At 37.0% G+C, this 21,005-nt stretch overlaps 1 protein-coding gene across 1 annotated transcript in view; it reads left to right on the top strand.

The window, feature by feature from the left end:
* LOC134537142 (frequenin-2-like) overlaps positions 1 to 21,005 on the top strand; it is a 113,043-nt gene that overhangs the window by 67,235 nt on the left and 24,803 nt on the right. Inside the window, exon 5 of the mRNA XM_063377444.1 lies at positions 8,307 to 8,395. Coding sequence (XP_063233514.1) covers positions 8,307 to 8,395 — 89 coding nt within the window. The remainder of the gene's footprint in view (positions 1 to 8,306; positions 8,396 to 21,005) is intronic.

The following is a 21,005-nucleotide window of genomic DNA, read 5'->3' as shown; positions in this document are numbered from 1 at the left end:
TTTGATTTTAATGTTCACATGATATTTTGAAGTGTGCAGTTTCAATTATAACGCGCATGGTGACCACGCTTCTTATTTTTTTTTTAAGTTACGTACTCCGTTAAAAAAATTAATAAAACATGATCCACTTTGCAGCCTACGTGTTTTTATGGAGGTATGTTGACCTACCTCGAAAACACCATTCTCTCGTGGTGATATTTTCCGACAAGAGTGCTACGATGGAAAAAAAATAAAGGATTCCATCTTAACAAATTCATGGCACGAACATCCTGCACCCCCCCTTTTTTACACTTTTAAAACCCCTAGTACTCCTCTACATGTTTCATTTTAAAAGCGGGCTTTCATATAACTAGTGTTATACCACTTAACAATTTCACTCGTAATCTACCTCCCACAGTTCTTTCAAGAATAATTTAACAATAGTATTATTTTTACAAGAAACAAAGCGGTGTGTTATTTACATATAATTTAATCATATGCATAAGGCTGTTGTTTTTTTTTAATTTAGAATAAGTTATTAGCAATCTTAATTATTACGCTGACACTACAAGTCAATATAAAGTAGCAGGTCATGATTAAATGAAACGCTTAACACTTGACGCAAGTTTTCTAGTAAAGGGATAGAAATAGGGAGAAAATGTTTCCACGTGAGTTGGAACTTAACTAATTAATTTTTTATATTGAAAAGTTGCCTTCATTAAACAGAGTTGTCAATTTAAAAGATTAAAAAATATATTTTTTGACAGTATTATTACTGACTTTAAAACCAAACGACAATGACTTCACAGTTTGCAGTAGCCAGTTACAATTTTCTTCGGGATTCCACTAAATTTTATAAGTGCCGTGCTTTAACGAAGCCAAACTGTGAAAATTAAGGCATTGAAAATATTTATGGGGTAAAAATCTGTTCCTATATCTCCCCTTTAATAAACTGTTGAACAAAATGAACTACATGCCACGGCATGTGCCGAGGGAATATGCATGGTTCCACCTGCGCGCAGTAGCTCCGACAAGGTGGTTCAATATGTCCCTCGGCGACACAGCGTGCAGTGCACACCGAAACGCAGTTCCATTAATTAAAACATTTCAAATTCAGATTACTTGTGGCTCGGTTGAATTGTCAATATTCCCAACGGCAGAACGTGCGGCTAAGCAACAACTGCCCGTTCACCGCGTTCAAAATGTAAACACACACCTTTTCCCTCCGTTAAAACCACGCCATGAATATAATTATGTTACGATTTATATTTTCAATACTGGTAACTGTTATGTTGTCCTTGTATACAGTATGGTAAAATTTTATTAAATGCACTCTCGTGAAGACTTACATATTTTTTAAACACATTTTCAAAATGAATGCATATAATTTTCCACATAAAGCAGAAGATTCGTTTCATTTTTAATTAATTCGTTAATGATTTTAAACATGTTTCTAGACCATACTGCTATATTTAACTTGCAACTTGTAATCCAATATTAATTTATTTATTTATTACTAAATTAAACTTTCTAAAACGTTTTAATTTCTTAACCTGAAAATAATCGTTTACTTTTGATAATAACTGATTGTTTCTTTATGAGACGTGTTTTAAATTTAATTTCTGCTGAAAAAGTTACACAATAATTACGAATTATTATGAACTATAATAACAAAATTTGAGAAAATGTTATTTTATCAGATACTCATACACAAAATTGTACTTAAGATTTAGGACAATCAGGCTGGGTTTTATAAATTTCGCAAGAAAATCACGACTGCAAGGTCTCAACAAGTGATGAACGCTAAGAAAACTAAGATAGTTTATAAAACACTCAGTTAAAAAATCATTACCAACCCTACATTTTGAAACTGTCAAACTCTAGAAAAAATTCAACATTTGGCTTATTTTCATTAATAATGATTTTTCAAAAAAACTTGTGAAATTCTTATTAAATTAAATTAAAGTCATAAATTGCGTTCACTATCTTATAATGTAATAATTAAGTGAAAACGTGATGTGTGCTATAAAAATAAAACCGTAGCCTTCCATACACATAACGTCTGCATCTTTTTTAGTTTTCCGAATATTTCACTTTTAGTAAAAAAAAAAAAAAATCTCTTTCAGCACACCCTACAGGCGTGGGTATATTCCGAAGTAGGCCCCTACCTATTTATTCTGAAATATTTTGAAAATTTCTATAAACTCCCGGATATTTTAAGAACTTAATTTAGCCTACATAACATCCTATAAGTTCGCTATTATTTTTTTAAAAAAGTAGTATTAACATTTTATCATATTCAATTTAGAGAAAATATTTTGAATTTTTTTAACTTGATTCATCAGGCATTGAATGTCTTACAAATTTCATATTTTGCCTACTAAGGTAGATATGAAATTAATTTTGAACTCTAACCACTATTTTTCATCCCTTGCACTAATACGTGGTTATAATTTTTTTTTACAAAATATTAAGGTAATATTAAGATATTTATTAATAAATTCTGGCAAATCTGATCCTAAGAAGGTTTCAATTTTGACGTTACAACGTCTAATAAATCGATGAACCCCGGCTGCACGCACGAAAAAGTATCCCGTTACGCACATTGTTCCGTTACACTCATTGTTCCGTTACGCTGTGTCCCGTTACGCACATTGTTCCGTTACGCTGTGTTCCGTTACGCTGTCGGTGAGTGCAGTAATAATAGATAGAGTTACAATTGACTAAAAAAATTAAGGTGATTCATATAACTGATGATAGATATTCGATTACAGTTTATTTATATGAAAACTTGTTCATAATTATAATTAAACTTTATAGCTAAACGCCAGTTTTTAAAATTAATTACAAGTCAATTACACGTGAACTGTTCGTCGACTGTTTATAAAGTAAAGGGAAAAGTTAATGTGGTTTTCATTGCTTATTACAACAACAATTTCGGCAATAAAGGTTAATTATTCTTGAATTTAAAAAATATGATTACTAGTATAATTTCAAGTATTTATTCTTTTATTATTAAAATAAAAATGTTTCAATTTCATTCATAAAAGTATGCAATAATTTCATCAATGTTTTGTTATGACGTTGTCACGTTAAACTATCGTCCGTAAACCGACTTTACAGACAACCAATTTTTTTTTAGTTTAGACCCTTGTTTTCACGGTGATAATTTCTTTCGTCAAATATTGTTTCAGCCAAAGGTTTTAGATAAAGTTTAGGACTTTTGTAACTTCTCGTGTCTAACGCGAGGGGCACAAGGGATGAAATGGAAAACAGAGGCAGTGTGTTAGTTATTTATTTATCCAGAAACACATACCCGTAATGACATCAGATTAAATACAGAATATTATAACAAAGTACATTTGATTTCAGATCCTTGGCTCCGAACAGAAGTCGAAAGTAACTGCGAACAAACAAACAAAACAAATGATTAGCAGAGCCCTTATTTTAGTGAGACCGCCTTAACAAAACACTGACTGGGCTTGCGGCTCGTCAACTACCACGCGACCCCGCCGGGGAAGCATCGGCTTACACTGTCAAAACAAATTACGTGACAGCAAAAATAAACCATTCTTTACTGCTCCAGCCAGAACATTTACACACATTAATGAAATATTCTACAAGGCAATCTGCTGTTTCTCTATGTAACAAAGAATAGTAAACACGTTTTCTGACTTGAAAACTCGATTAAGACACAACTATAAAAATTCTAATTATTTACGTTAAAACACTTAAGACTGATATAACTCTCAATAACATAATTATTACACATTACTGAATAGGTGAAAAAGTAACAGACAAGTTAAACAGCAATTATTATGCTTAAATTTCGAATCTTTTCAATTTACGATTTACTTTATTTATAAGTTCAAAAGGCATCGTTCAAAGGCGAATATGTATGCTGTACTGATGTGGCTATTGCTGCAAATGATGCAAGTCCTTGTTTGGCATTTACAAGTTTCTTTTAAATCTTAGGTACGCAACAGGAACGACTCAATCAGTTTTCCCACAAATATTTAACTTCCAGTTAATTCTTCAAAATGTAGTTACCGTTTCTTTCGGGATTTACTGTTTCTTGTCGAATCAAAAATATTAATGTCTCTTATCGGTAGGTTTTATACTCACACACCGTCAGCTCGAAACCCTGCCTCCGTCACCGCTAGCACCTTTGCAAGTTTTACTCCAACTGGTCTCGCTGCCTTAACGGTGTCGTCGTTAGCTCCGCAAACAGTTTTCCGATGAAGTGTCTTACCAAGTCGAGTGGAGTTTGGTCGGGCAGCGTGACGGCAGGCAGGCGAGGTTCTGACGGTGTAGCTTCTGGGCGGCAGCAACTCCCCGCCTCGGTAGTCGACTCAGAGCTGTCTCTCTGTCCCAGGGCAAATTGGGAACCTTTTATACCCTGGAACTTGAAGTAGAAAACATCGGAGATTGTTCTAGGCCTACACGACCGGAAACGCCGCGTAGGCGACGTCCGATTTTTTTTTCCTAACCTAACTAAAACTAAGTGTATTTTGGAGGGGTCCGGGTTAGGGAGGGACCTAGGTGCGTCTCAGGCCGAAGCCTATACGCCTAGTCATGCTGGGATTAGCCATGCAGGGAGAGGGTCGCATGCATCATGTGCTAGGAGGGGATTGGCCAGCCATGGCAGCGATTGGCGCCATGACTAACTCCCCTCACTCTTAAATATAGACTATAACTAGAGATAGCCGACGTCCGAATAATTTTTTTTTTTTTTTTTTCCTAGCCTAAGTTAATTCTAAGTGTGTAGGGGAGGGTCCAGGTTAGGGGAGGACCTAAGTGTGTCTCAGGCCGAAGCCTATACACTCTACCATGCGGGTTTTGAACCATGCAGGACAAGGGCGCGTGCATCGTGTGCTATTGGGGTTTACTGGCCAGCCATGGCTGCAATTGGCGCCATGACTGACGCCCCATTGGTCGCCTAGCTTAAAAGCTAGCTAATGTGACCCAGGTAAAACCTGCATAGACACAGGGAAAACCCTGGGCCGGTTCATGCGGGGATCAATTAACATGCATTAAGCAAGCAGGTAACTACTGGACAAGAGGAAGAAGGGTCCAGGTAAGAAGAGTTGGAGGGGCTGAAAAATCAACCATGCTGGAGTTGGGTGCTTGGGCCTTGCGGCCCGCATTTAAAGGTTGGGAACTCCTGGGTTATTATTAACCAGGGGCGCAAGCACCCCCAGGGGCGGGCGACTTCACTCGTCAGCCCAGCCACAGCTGCCCAGGCAGCCACAGTTAAAACAGAAGTGGGCAGACGAGCCAGTAAACCGGCTCGAACTGCTGGCTCTCGGAGCGAAAGGCAGCCTGACATTGCGCCATCTTCATCTTCCTTCTTCCAGTCAACAGCCAACGACCTTTCAAGCCAGGGTGGGGGTAAGTCGTTCAGGCGAATGAAGTATCTTGCGAGTCGGACCCTCTTGCCCCCCAAATTCCCGGGTCGGTTGAAGGTCGCGCCGCCCAGGCTACCACTGGCTCCAACAGGGCCCCAACTTGAAGGCGCCGCCATCTCTTCCTTCAGAATTCCGACGCTGTTCAGTTCCGTTGCGCGCGCGGCAGTCCACAGCTCCGCAAGTTCCAGCCCGCAGTTCGTCTACACTTCGCTACTAAGGCACATCGAGCTCCCCTGCGGTGCCTTCGCCGACGAAGCTGCTTTCTGCCGCGCGCCGAGCTACATTCAGGCTACTTTTCTCCCCGACAGCCGTGATAACGACTCCACAGGCCGGCCATTGGTCCGCGGACTGCTATTGGTTATTCACAGCCACCCCAGCGAGATTGCAACTCTCGGGCTGGGCTCCCGTATCCGCCACCCGCGGGACGCGGTCGGTAGCAGTTGGCGCTGCTAGGCCGCCCCCAGCACGCACACAAAATCAACACGCACTGCCAGCCTTCGGTTACCCAATAGGGCGCAGGGAACTCCCAGCCAACAGCCCGCGAGAGAGATGCGCACGCCCCGAGAGACGACCACCGACTCGCCGACGTCCGGTTCAAAGCCCGCCACACGAACTCCGCCGAGCATTTCCGAGCGGCTCCGACGCTTGGCGCGCGGCGCGCGACAATTCCTGTTGGCCGGGTAGCATCGGGCGCGCGGTTAGGCGCCACGGAGAAATCATGTACGTAGTGCGAGAGCATACGTGACACTTTTACAATAAATTATAATGGATTTGATAATATATCTATTAAAAAGTTAACTACATGTTGCCCTTCTACATTTTTATTTCCACCCCTTGCAGTAATGATTTGTGATATAAAAATTTTTTTAGACAAAAGCTTTCCAAAATATTTAAATTGTTGAACAAAAATAAACATTAACTCAAAAGAGTATATGGTAAGGAAGTATTATTTATTTTCTTTTTCAAACCATTGCAGTAATGGTTCGTATAATCAAAAATTGTTTACGACAAAAGTTTTCGATAAAAATTACAATTTTCCAAATAATCTGAAACAATTCTATGTTGTGCCTACGAAGGGAGTTATGATTTTTTCTTGTCCTCCAACCCTTGTTTTTTTCACTCCCTTTGTAGTTATGGTTGGTTGTATCAAAAACCTTTCTAGACAAAATATTTTGATATTACTCCCACAAGTAATAAAACTTTAAAACGGATGTTATATTATCCATATAATGGGAGTTACAGATACCTTTCTACTTTTCAAAAGAAACTTCTCCATTTTTACCCTTTTGGTCGGATATTGTTCGTTAAAGAACTAGATCGAGATTTGAAACGCAAGACGAAATGCAATAAGTTTAAATTTGACCTATAAATACGTTGCTTTTTTGCATATTACGTGATTTTCAACCGGTTATTTGAAAAAATCTTGCGTTACTCACGTTCTTGTATTCTTGCGTTCTTGCGTCCCTCGCGTTCTTGCTTCTCTTGCGCAGTTCATAAACCCTGCCTCAATCTGTCACATAAGCTGCGGCAATGTTACACGACCGTAAAAACCGACGGTCCTAATGCCTCACTGGTGTCTCACTTTCCACAGAGACTTTTCTTGACATGTGTAGGGTTTCTTTTTCTTCTTTTACGTTAGAGGGAACTCAAGCACTCATCCGTGAATATTGGAAATACCACTAAAAAAAATAATATTGCTGTTGCTTCCCTTTCACCCGCACATTCTTCCTGCAGACTTGGAGAGACATATAAACAAATATTGGTTCCTCTGAAAAAAGACTAATTTTCTTGTAAATGTAGAGGTTATTGCTGGAAAAAAAGGTTAGAAAATAAAATATACTTTTGAAATTTTTCTGGTTCTAGCACACGTTTTTCTTACAGTACCTACTATTTAAAGCCCTGTGGTAGTTTAACTTATATTTTTATAAATTAATGGTGTTTTTTTACATTGCATAACATTTGTAATGTATGCTCCAGGATGATATTCCTTGAATGGAAACAATACTTTCGTTTGTTTTTCTTTTCGTTCATAATTATTTTAATAATTTAAATGAAAATATACATCTCATTAATATTTATAATTTATGTTTATGTTTACTATTGTTAACAATCAACAGCTGTTTCTCAAAACATTTTTACCATGTGAAAGAACTTGGCTGTACTCAAGTTTCGTTTTAAAAAAGTGTTCAAAATTTATCTGATGTTATGTCCTTTTATAGTACGCACCAAAAAATGTTACCATAACCCGCACCTAAGAGCGAGAAATACCTACAGTAAGATACTCACTCAAAGGAAATCTATCAGTTTAAAGAACTCGGTTACACTCTTCCGTTAAATATTAAGGAATTTTTTTTGTTGGTATATTCATTATATATATCCATCGTTCATTGATTTTAGACAGTTTTTTTTTGTAAAATTTTAGTTGAGTTGATCACCTTGGAGGTATATATATATATTCAATCATAGCTGCAATTTAAATCATGTGGTTTACAGATTTTAATTAACCGTTTGTTCTTTACCTTTCATCACAAAGGCTTCACACGAACGGTAATTTCAAAACTGTCTATTACACGATTACGTGTTCTTAGTTTATGATTGGGTTGAAATATAAATTGACCTTTTAGTTTATAATAATCATTAAGCAAACATGTATTCAATTGTTTGAAAAATAACCTTTCATAAATAATTAAAGGTAGCAGTATTACGAACATTTCTAATCTCACAATAATTAAAACGAAATCATTGAAGCAAAATAATTAGATAAAGTAACCACCTTTAGTATTATTATGTAATTGCTTGTTTAACATGAGCCAATCTGGAAGAGAGAGGAATGACCAGCGAAAAAAAAATGTATTCGAGTATGTAAATAAGTGAAACTGTAGCAATACAATTTTCACGTTCAATGTTTAATTTTTTCAGGGGCCTTCCGCTTGTATGACGTGGACAATGACGGATTCATCACACGAGAGGAGATGTACAACATAGTGGACGCCATATACCAAATGGTGGTGAGTGTCTCTATAGCCTGCTCAATTGCTTAAAGAGTGTTTGGGATCCTTGTACAATAAAACTTCGATTAAACATCACCGTCCATTCAGGCCTGTGACTTGTAACCGAATAGACGGATAATCGAATAGGAGGATAACATATGTCTACCTGGGCACACAAATGGTGAACGGAGCTCGAGTAAAAACCACGCGATTTGAAAATTGCACACGATATCCAAGAGGGGTTTGTTTATGAAAAATATTTAAGGATAGCTGAGGACAGATTAGTAGTTCCCTCTCCATATTTAGTTTTTAAATTGGTTTTCATAATAGTGGAAATGGCTTAAACGCGGGTTTTTGGAATAATGTTCAGGCACAAAACACGTGGTAGAGATTCTTAAAAACACTCAAAGGAATTTTTCATTACACTGCCATATAATGTTAAATCTCAAATCTCAAATCTCATGGTTCTCCTATGTACGCCAAAAATACTGCGCGACAGTCCACAGCCTTGCGCTTAAAGGCGATATCACGCTATAAGCACCAGCGATTTGTAACCTTATCCCGACTCACTTACACGAATACACGTCTGACTAGGCGGGCCCCTTACCTAATACATATGTACGAGTACAGTAACGTGATTTCATTACAGGCTTGGGGCGGAACATGAACACTTCAAGCTTTATAAAGTAGGATGTAAACGTAATTCGTAGACGGTTTTAAATATATGTTCGTTTGTTGACACACATTTTTTTTTTAGACGACGACGCATAACAATAGCTGACGGTTAAACGAGTGATAGTTGATCAAAGTTTTACTGTGTACTACGAGGGGTGACGAATAGAGCCTGGAAGCATTGACGTGGTGAATGGACCGGAAAGAAGGGAGGATGGGAGTATCCCGAGAAAAGCCTACTGGTTCGCAATGACGTCCACCGCGTTTCCCACTTGCGAGGGATAAACAAGTTTTTCAGTACTCGCCAGAGATGTGTAACATCTAACCTCGGTGAAGAGCAAATTATTGTATTCTCATGATGCAGATACACTTATACGAAACTCTGAGACAGGAATTTTAAGGTATGATTATTTCTAAAATGCCGAGCGTGATAAATACACGAAAATGTTTTTTTTAACTACGTTTCAAAACGCGAATTACACGTAGTTTCCGCACCCGCCGCTGGAATTCGTTGTCGGAGCAGCTTCGTCGACTATTAAATCATTCTATTTGAAGACTGAAATTTTAACTATTTAATGAAACAGTTCCGATAAAAGCGAGAATGTCTATTAAAAATACGCAACCCCGGCGTTGGACCTGATTTTAGACAAGGATTTTGAATCAAATGCGGCCAATGTTGTTTAAATTCTTTAAAAATTTCCATTTGTATTTGCGAACTTTGGTTCGCAACATCCGCCACAGATGGCAGCACTGTGGTATTTCCGTTTCATGCGACTTCCTTCCCATTCACCAAATTACTCCCGTCAAATGCCGCATACCGAGAGCTAAGATGTTACACACCAAAATCAAAAACCGGATTGATCTGATCCTTAGGCCAAGTCTTGCTGGGATGTGTTTTCTGACCACTCGCATGCCACCGAGTTTACCTGGGTTCGATTTTCCAGTGATGTCAAATCTGGAATAGGTATACAAAATAGAAGAAATGTGGCAGACGTTAATAAAAACAGGAAGCAGATAAGAGTTCATTAAAAATAGTAACATTAATTAGAGCTCGTAGTGGACTAGAACAATCAACAATGGTCACATGAGCGTGTCTTTCCAGAGACCCCAATCACTGATTCCCTATTCAATTACTGGAGTGCAATTATCATATAGGTTTTTTATATTTATTTTAATATTACATGTCGAGAATAAATGTCGATAACTAGTAGGTATATTTACGTTTTTTTTAAGGCAGTGTCACTTTTATCTCAAATTTATTCTTCTCTTATTCGCGTTTTATATTTGATGACATTGTTTTCGTTTTATGACTTCAGTTATAGTACAATGAGCTTGCTGAGGCAAACCAGTCAGTTTAGTTACAAATGCACTGAAGGTAAAATAAAAAAACAAACAATTACGACTCTCTTGAGTTTTATTAAGTATGAATTTATTACTTTACATGAACGTGCAAATATATTTTTATGAGTGCAAAAAAAACACATAAAAATCTTTATAACTAAAATGAAGATATATTTGACAGAATGGTAAAGCCGAATCTTTTCGTTACTTAGAACACGCTCTTTCACTCTCTTTGGGAAAAAAAGAAACTTTTTAAAAAAATGTGAAACATACAGACCTCTACTTTCTTTGTGAAATGCCAGGGCAAATTTGTAGGCTAATAAATTAATTTCCTGTGATAATGAACAAAAGTAAGACTTAACAAGCAGCTCGTTAGAAAATTTGGAAATGAATGAACAAGGAGAGTACAAACACACAAAATATAATCAACTATTGATACTGTTTGGCACAACATAAAACGTCATTTCAAAAATATCGATCGACGGAAATGCAAACAGGCAGAAGTGAACGACGGGTGGCCTACTTGTACAGGCAGTTCATTAAGCACGCCCAGTACAGTCACAATACTTGGGTACCATTTTGTCAAGTGCCACTTATTTGCAAACAATCAAATCTACCAATTAGTCCATCTCGTAAATATTTTTGAGTATTCTTAAACTTGTTTTAGCTATGTCTACGAATTAAACCTTTTAAATAATTGCCATTAATATTATGAAATTCTACGTAAAACAAGCACGAAAAATCGCTTCAAACAGACGAATAAAATAATAAAACATTTTTTTCTCCAATATGGTACCTATCTTTAATGAGTTTTCAAAGTGAATTCTGAAAATTATTTATAGTAGTAATGAAATACAAATTCAAATATAACATTCATTTAAGCGTTGATTGCATTAAAAAAATTTAAGCGAGGTTTTTTGCTGGTTTATTTTCCCCGTTTTAAAAAAAAAACCTTCATATTTTAGCTAGAGATTTAGGTAGTATGTTAGAGAAATTTGGTAGCGTAGTTTTATTTCTTCTTGCATTTAAATATCGATAAAATCTAAACTTCAAGTTGATTTTATTTTCCGAACAATACACCATTTCTATCGAATCTGGCTTCAAGTAAAAATGAATATATGTATATACATATATTTCCACCGGGGTATTCCTGGCCATAACCTCAGCCACACAGAATTGGGATATTACCAGGCCATAAAATATTCAATGAGGCCATCGGCGGGGTAAGAGACGGAACGCGAAGTTCAACGAAGGGCATCGAGGTGGAGGATTCTTGCGCGTTACTTCTCCAGTTGGTCAGGAGGAGGGAAGAGACGATGGCGTGGATAGAGCGAGGAGACTGTGGGGTCTCGGAGGAACGAGCGAATTCTTCGAACTAATTGAACAGCCACCGGAGTGGTAAGAGGCCTGAGGGATGGGCGGGTTGGAAAACGAGAGGATGGAGGGAATTCTAAAGACGCACCCCGATCTGTTATAATTCTACTCGATCCAGTATTTCCTCGAAGGAGTGAGCGGCGAGACGCTGGACATGCATTACAGGGGGACCAGATGTGAGGGTTTTCCTATTTCGGTTTCCCATCGTGGGATTTAATAATCCCTCCAGACATAGTACGGGTCGGTACCCCATCGTCGATCACGTCCGAATTCCCCGCTAGTTTTCCTTACTTGTGTTATTCGTGAATGTAACTATCCAATGACCTCTCTGTAGACGTGACGTATAGCAAAAATGAATAATATTGAAAAATACTTTTTTGTTAGGCCTGCACTCGCAGGTAGATTTCGAACTTCATGTTTCTTTTGGAACGGCTTTTATACCGTCTACTAAGAGAGTAACCAAAATTTATTTTCCCTGCATAATTGTTTTTACGCCCATAACAGTAATGTTTAATAGTATCAAAATTCGTTTTCTAAAAATGTTGTAAATAATATTTAGAATGATTTTTATAATATTAAACAATTTCATACTGTGACTACTAAGGAAAATGAATTTTATTTGTCCTCAAACTACAATTTTTTTTCCCAACAGTTGAGTTTAACACTTCTTTCAGAATGTATAATAACTCTAATGGATGCCACTCTTTTCTCATTAAAGTTTTTGTAGTTTAATTTCATATTTCAAAAAATCTTTCCCAATTATACTTCCATTGACCGATTTCGCCGATTAGAAAACTCAACCAAATTTGTCAATCTCTTTTTTTTTTGTATCAATCTAGAAGTAACGTGTGCAAAGTTTCTAGGGACTGTTAAATTAAAATCTAGGTAGTATTTGTCCGCAAGTCACACCATGTAAACGATTGGAATATGCAGTTAGTTACCTTTCGTGTTATTTACCTATAATTAAATTACGTGGAACATTTAGTATTTCCTGCATTGTTCTTGGTATCATTACCAAACCTAGTTTCACTGTAAACACAGTCGAATTGTGAACGTTGTTTCCTCTTGTTATCTACGGAACTTGAGGAGTCGTGTTACGTCATGGATGTTACAATTCAGGGAGTGGGTGTGTGCGATATTTACATTGCGAAGAATTGAAGTTAAAAAAAAGGAGAAAAAAGTCCTCTCCCTGGAAAACCTACCCTTACACATCTGGATAGCAAAAGCATTTTTATCATAGTTAAATTTAATTATTATTGCTTGCTAATGTGTGATGTTAACATCTTTGTTTAATAACATTCATTCATTATGAAATTTTTATGATTCTTCCTAGCGAGCTCATTTTAAGCAAATTTAAAAAAATCAGCATTAGTGTTTATAACAGTAAGATTTTTTGCTAACCATTTGCCAACAAGATGAATCAAACTTAAGAGCAGACCCCCTCTCCATGGATTAATGCGTCCTTGAACCAAAATGACTTCAAATTAAAAAACAATTCCCACTCCATAAACTAACGCCTCCATGAATCAGAATTACTTTACTTTTATAACGGAACATACTCTATAGACTATTGCATCCATGTCCTCAGAGTGACTTCTGTTGTATACTATAAACACACTCCGTAGCCTAAAATATCAATGAACCGGACTCACTTCAACTCAATAACAGACACCCCCTACATAGATAAATCCCTCCATGTACTAACGAGAATGACTAAAACTTTCGAACATATGCCCCTCTACATGGACTAACATAATACGTCCACGTACTAATTAGAAGGACTTCAACATAGAACAATAGAACATGCGCATACCTCCATGTGATACCCAAAATTACTTCAACTTAGGATCATGTCTTTCTCTATAATTATAATAAATCCATGTCATAATTAAAATGACCTCAAATTTGGATCAGATGCCTTTCTCCATGGGCTGATACCTCCATGTGCTAACCAAAATGATTTCAACTATGGATCAGATGCTCATTTCCATGGACTTATACCTCCATGTGCTAATGCGAATGATTTCAGCTTTGTATCAGATGCCCCTGTTCACGGACTGATAGGTACCACCACGCGCTAACAAGAATGACTTCAACTTGGAACGAACGCGCCTGTCCAGGGACTGACACCTCCATGGAAACAGCACGCAAGCTGGCCCCCCGAAGCGCAGTAGTTGCGGGCGCACAATACAACCTCGTGATAACGACCGTTAATCACCGCGCAGCTGAACTACCGCCCAACCCTCTCTCCCCACTCTAACTCCCCTCATGGTAGCCGTGCATCAAGCCGAGGAATGGGTAGGGGTGTTTATGGGTTGGGCGTATATCGGGGTTGACGGTAACGCGGAGGTTGCATCGCTAATGGCGGTCAAAACGCGCCGGCCATCGCGTGCAAGAAGAGTCTCAAATCCACCAGGTTTCCACGCAACAGCAGTTTATATGGCCCCGTAACCTTAAAACAAAGTCACACGATTTTCAAGTGGTCTGATCACTCTTCCTTTCAAAGCAACAATCGTTTTACAGCTGCGGTTGGTTTTTCTAACCAAATGCTAACCATAGTGACACCAAATTAAGAACAGACAACCACACCATGTAGTAATTCCTCCAAGCCTATATAGGCTATTCGTTTTTTTTATATCTTTGGATTAAGTCTAACCATTGTTTCACCTACGTGTTCTGAGGTAGTTTAGCCAAACATGCTTTTTCTAACAGAAAATAAATTAATTTTCTTTGTTATAATGTTGATACCGTATGTAATAAACAGATATATTGTTCATACAGGGCATACCGTCCGATATCTATCGAACTGGCGTGACAAGAAAACCAGGTTTTCACACAAAACCTTTGGAGCTGTCCTGTATTAGTCTCTAGTGTATTAAGTTTTACTCTAAGCGCAAAGGAACACAAGTTAAAGAGCCTTATTGCTTTAAAAACATACGCAACTACCTAAATATTTGCAAAGAGGACCCCAACCAAATTTGAGATAAATTTCGAAGAAATGCCGTTACCATGGTGCTTCTTCCGAGAAAAAAATATTATACAGTATTCGGTTTCATTGTCCATAGACCCCAAAACCATCGTCAACTCCAAAGTTTATATATGTGCGTACATATATCACAATATTATCGGCACGATAAGTGCAGTAATATTGCACGAATGACTTCCAAAACTGATACATAAAATAATGTAATGGAAAATGTTATTCGAGTTTGTTAATGGACAAATTCCACTAAAGAGGTAGAAAAGGGGAAGGTTTTTTTAAAAACAAAAACAGGAAAATTCACTAAAAATACCATAATTATATAAAGGTTGCATATTTTTCAACGTATTATAACTCGTTGAAGTTATCCCAATTTTTTGTTGTCTGAATACATATTTGATATGAACAACCATATCTGTAAGGGGTGGAAAAAACAAGGGTTGGGTGGTAAAATAATTCATAACACCCTTTCTATGCACACTTTAGAATCCGTTCGGACTATTCGTAAATGGTTTAATTTTTTGACGTGATAACGTCTTATAAATCGATGAACGCCGGCTGCACGCACGAAAAAGCATGACTCATTGTCACGTTCCGCTGCATGGAGCACATTGCGCATGCGCGGATAGCGTCGGCAACGGCGGCGGCGGCGGCCACGGAGTTATCGTTTGGGGACTTTTCGAGTGGTGCTGTCTTCGGTCGACGCACCAGTTCTGCTCCGTTCCTCGTCGAGGGAGGAGCGTTGGCGGTCTGTGGAGTAGCGTGTTGTGTTCATCTCGCCGGTCGTAGCCTTTCTTGTTTATATTTTTTTGACGTGATAACGTCTTATAAATCGATGAACGCCAGCTGCACGCACTAAAAAGCATGACTCATTGTCACGTTCCGACTGAGCCGAGCGTGCAAGCGAGAGCGCGGAACAAGCGATAGAGAGGCACGATCGGCCTAAGCTTTCGGCTTGTGACGCATCATTCTCTCTTCCACTCACGTTAGCACGTAAAATTATCGTCCGTAAACCGACTTTACAGACAATCTAAAACTTTTGTCTAAAACAATTTTTGGTAAAACGAACCATTGCAGAAAATGGCTGAAATACAGAGGTAAAATTAAAAAAATTAATTTCATAATTTCCGTACCACGTACACCATCAAACCCTAAAATATTATCTACAGCTTTCGTTCGGAATAATTTTTATACAACCAACAATTATAGCAAGAGGTGTAAAAAAACCAAGGGTTGAAATACAAAAAATTCATAACTTCTTTAGTAGTCACAAAATTTAATCCTCTAAATTTGTTTGTAAATAGTGTAAATTTTGTCCAATACTTTTGTTCCGTATAAAATTTTAACTAACCGAACTATTTAAGCAAGGGGGCAAAAACCGCATTAGAATGAAAAATAAAAAATATAAATTTCCATATCATGTACTTTAATAAATACATTATTTTTTTAATGTAAAACTTAAAATACTGTCGATAACTTTCGTCTGAAATAATTTAGATACGGCTAAAGCTGGACTCACATTGACCCGCCGCATCCGTCCGTTATCCGTCCGTCAAATAATTTTTTCTTCATTTCAATGCTGCCAACAGACTAAAAATCTTAAATAATAGTGGAATTTTATCTTGTGTATTGAGGATCATGAAAGTTAAGCACATAATAAAAAATTCAGTTTAATATCTTTCACTATGATATTTATTTAAATATAATTAAGTTGTTGAAAACATCTTCAAACGTATGTTAATAACATTAAATGGAAGCAGCTAAACACATTAATATATAATATACATAAAAACCTCATAAGACAGTAAAGGTTGCCATCAATAGGTATCTAGCTAACATTTTGGAGGTTATTTAATCCGTCCGTCCGTCGAAAGTTAAAACTTGGTAAGGTTTAGACGGATGTTTGGATGGAATTTTCCGGGCCATTTGATTAGCTGCAGGTCACGTGATTGACGGTTGGACGGGTGATGGACAAATGAGACGGATGATTGTGAATCCAGCTTAATCATTACTGCAAGGGGTGGAAAAAAACTTAATAACTTCCTAGATAGGCAAAATTATAAATACGTTCATACAGTTTGTAAACCTTAAAATGGTTATCCAAAATTTTGTCTTAAACAATTTTTGATACAACCAACCATTGTTGCAAAGCGTGTAAAAAGCAAAGGTTAATGGACAAAAAAAATAATTACTCCCTTATTAATTAAACTATCTAAAACTATGTATCTAAATCTTTTGTCTGAAATAATTTTTTTATAAGACGAAACATTAATGAAAAGGGTTGAAAAAATACAGGGGTTAGAACAAAAATATAAATATATAATATACATACTATATATAATAAATACACTATTGCATCCATTCTTATTTATTTTAACCTCATAAATTTGGTCAAAAACTTTGTCTAAAGTAAATTTTTATGTAACGAACCATTACTGCAAAGGGTGGAAAGACAAAATAAAATCATAATGTTTTATTAGGTAAACTATCAAATCCGTTATAATCTATTGTAAAAATTCTAAAAATTATCTTAAATGATTGGATGAAACAATTTCTAATGATACAAAATAGTACAGTAAAAACAGGGGGAGTTGTAATTTAAAAATTTTATACTTCCCAAATATCAAGTTTGTTAGAATTTATTATAAACCATGTTAATATTATCATAAGCATTGGTCCAAAGCCAATTTTAAATGCCCACGTATAAGTGCAAGGGATAAAAAAAAAACAGGATTTGAAGACCAAAAAAATTCACGTCTACCTTAGTAGGAGTAATATGAAAAATCGCCCTAAGCTATTCATTACTGGATGCACTGAGTTAAAAACGTTCGAAATATTTTCGCTGCTTGGAATATAAAAAAAAAGGCGTTAAATTTTTTAATATTCGAGAAGTTTATAGACGTTTCCAGAAAAATTCCTGAATAAATAGGTACTTCGAAATCTACTTACGCCAAAAGGCTGTCCCAAAAGGAATTTTTTTTATTGACTTGAATTCATGTTCATCATCGCTTATCTAACTCATGCAATTATTGAGTAAAATAATTTTAAAGCTACGTTTGTTTTCTATTAATAGTGTTAGGTTAGTTACCGTTAAAATCATTACTCTGCTACACCTAAGGAATCTCATACGGCCACTAATATTTTATAAAATATCGCGCACTTATTTTTGTAGAGCTACGCTCTCAAAATTATCATGTGGAATTTAAAGTCCACCCCTTCGTACAGTAATTTTTTTATGTTTTGAATATATATATATGTATATATGTATATATATATTTTTTAAAGTCTCTCAAACTCGATAAACTCATGGAAGTAGATCCTTTACAACTGTGACTTTGAAGTACAATCTGTTCCATATAAGGCGAGGCAAGTAGGTAAGTATAGTAGGTCCTGGGACACCGGCTCACGGCTGGGGAGCCATGGCGGCCATCTTGGATTACGTCACTTCCGGCGGCCATATTGGATTACATCACTTCCGGCGGCCATCTTGGATTTGACCTTTGACCCCGGCGGCCATTTTGTTTTATCCGCCATTTTGTTTTCTAGAACATTCCGACATTTCGAGTTTCATCCGCCATCTTGAAAATCTTTATTTATTATCCGATTTTAATAAAAAAATTCAAAATTCATAAAAAATTAAATAATCAAAATTTTAAAATAAAATTTAAAAATATATTATTTAATAAAATTTTATTTAAAAAACTATGCATCGAACTCCCCACTCCTCTACATTATGAATACACCATGTAGCCCCCCCCCCCCCCCCACTCCTCTGTTACAATGACATCGTCATCGAAAATCCCCACTCATCCCTGTTACAATTTTTCGTTACACCTCATTCTTTAAAATAAATTTATTATCAGAATAAAAAAAATATATACCATCGTTGTCTGCCGGAGGCAGCCATCTTATTTAGTGGAGACCGCCATCTTGATTTCATCTGATGGATGTTATCATCGGGTGTAGGTTTCTAAAGTACGTTAGTGTATTTAAGGTCGAGTTGCTATCCCGTACCAGCATTATTATGATCCTTATAGACAAACATCCACAAAAATCCACAAAATCCACAAAAATCCGCAAAAACCACAGTGATTTCGTTGTTGTAACCACCATTTTTTCTTAAAGTCTTATTATTTATAGGTTTTAACTAAAATATATGTTATCAATACTATCGTTGTGGATGCGTTAGTTAAAGTAATGATAATTAAAAAAAAGCATTTATTACTACTTCATAGCCGTCTCAGGAACCAGAAAATTATCAGAGTCCTAACCCACAAGTAGATAAGTATCTCTTCTAAGTAGGAACACGTTTGCGTACACGTGTTTAAAGAGCTGCACAGAAGCAGATAATTTAAATGTTTGGGTATATTTATCCATCCCCCTCCCCTAAAAGTTTTAATGAAAGCAAAAACACAAGCAGCTTTAATCGTTCATGAGAATATTATGATACAAACAAAAATACCGATTCACATTTGTACAGTATTAGATGTTCCCCTATCTTCACGAGAGAGACCACATCCGACACATAACATTTTACGTTTCAACTTAATGTCTGATCGCTATAGTGTATATGATGCAGTTACAACACTCACCTCAGCCATTACCTACTGTCGCTACGAGCAAAGCCATTACCTACTGCCACTACGAGATGCACTTCATATAAAAATAAAAAAAAAGTATTTTTTTTAAGTCGTGTCAAGAAGTCGAAGTAAATAAAATATCAAAAAAAAAATATTTAACACTATTTAATAAATAAACACACACTCCTTCACACCATCTTTTCCCCCCTTGTTAACACAATACCATTCAGAAGGCGTTACCGACCCTCTTCACAACACCCCGCTCTGCAGTACTTTCCATACTAGCATCAAATACTTTTCCCACACAACTATACAAGCATCACGCAGCTCCAAAGTCGATATCCCCCCTTCCCTTCACAGCAGCAATATCCTCCACAGTCAGAGTGGAGGTGTTCACAGGTACATCTGCGATGTCTTCCCTGGAATCTTCGTCTTCATCCATCGCAAGAGCTTCTTCCTGGCCGCTAGCCTCCTGACAGCATGCGTAGAACTCATCCTCAACAATCTTCTCATAGGTGGCCTGACATCTTACTAGCTCTGTTGATAACTACGAATGATACATCCTAAGGCCGTAATTGTTCAACTGTCCCCACCCCTCTACCCTTTCTATTGCAGTCCTGTTCGTGCGTGCCAAGCACACACGTTACTGACGCACGGCCTTTGACGTCAGGAGACCTACCCACTCCCCCCTCACCCAGAACCATCCACACCCCAAATAGCTGTGTCATTTAGACCTGTCGCCACGTGTCCCCAGCCTCTTAATACCATTTTAAACACCTTCGACGAATATCCCGACCTCTGGTAACTAGTGAAAAGTTTCAAACAGTACATAAATAAATACATTTTTTATTTATTTTAGACTTGCATTTATTAATATAAAAATTTACAACATTTCAAAACATTAAAATTTATATGACATCAGTCGATTTTATTCAACTGATTTTCACATCTATCGAATCCTAGCCACTTCACAAACAAGGGATCATCTTTCTAATACATCAATTTTTCTACTTAATAATCGCTTGGGTACTTGGTAGGCTAAATTTCTTTCCCATAGAATCCGCCACGTATCGCCGAACCTCGTAAATCTTCCAAGTAGTAACATCTCGGATGGTAATTTCGTATTTTAACAACACGGAATATTTATATCGACCATTTATAAATACACACAAAATATTCAATTTTAGCTCTAAGTTTTATTACGCCTAGTTTATTTGCATCAAAATAAACAGTTTCCAGGAGTGAGTTATCTTTTACATTAACAGACACCATGCCAGTTTTTCTGTATTTTCTGTAACATATAAATCCACATATAACTCCCTTTTGCTTAGAACTCCCTTCACATGACTTCCTTTAGAGCAGGAATAAATCACTTATCCACCCATCCTTTATCTCGGTGAACATAGACTTCTTGGCTACAAAGCTACAAGCTACAAGGTTCCAATCGGCTACGAGTCTACAATACTACCATGCTACAAGACCACGAGGCTACAAGGATACATCAAACACATAGAAAAAAATCTGGGTATAAAAATACCAACTCAGCATATTTAAAGCCTACTGTAGAGCAGAAATATCCCTGAAATATGTATTTTATGCTTCCTACAAGACCAAGGGGTTTTTAACCATTACATATTCAGCCCTGGCTACAGGCTTGACAACACACATTCAATGAAACGGG

Source organism: Bacillus rossius, chromosome 1, assembly GCF_032445375.1.
Source record: "Bacillus rossius redtenbacheri isolate Brsri chromosome 1, Brsri_v3, whole genome shotgun sequence".
NCBI classification, from domain to species: domain Eukaryota; kingdom Metazoa; phylum Arthropoda; class Insecta; order Phasmatodea; family Bacillidae; genus Bacillus; species Bacillus rossius.
The sequence above is the reverse complement of the archived record's forward strand: the minus strand, read 5'-3'. Positions and strand labels throughout refer to the sequence as shown.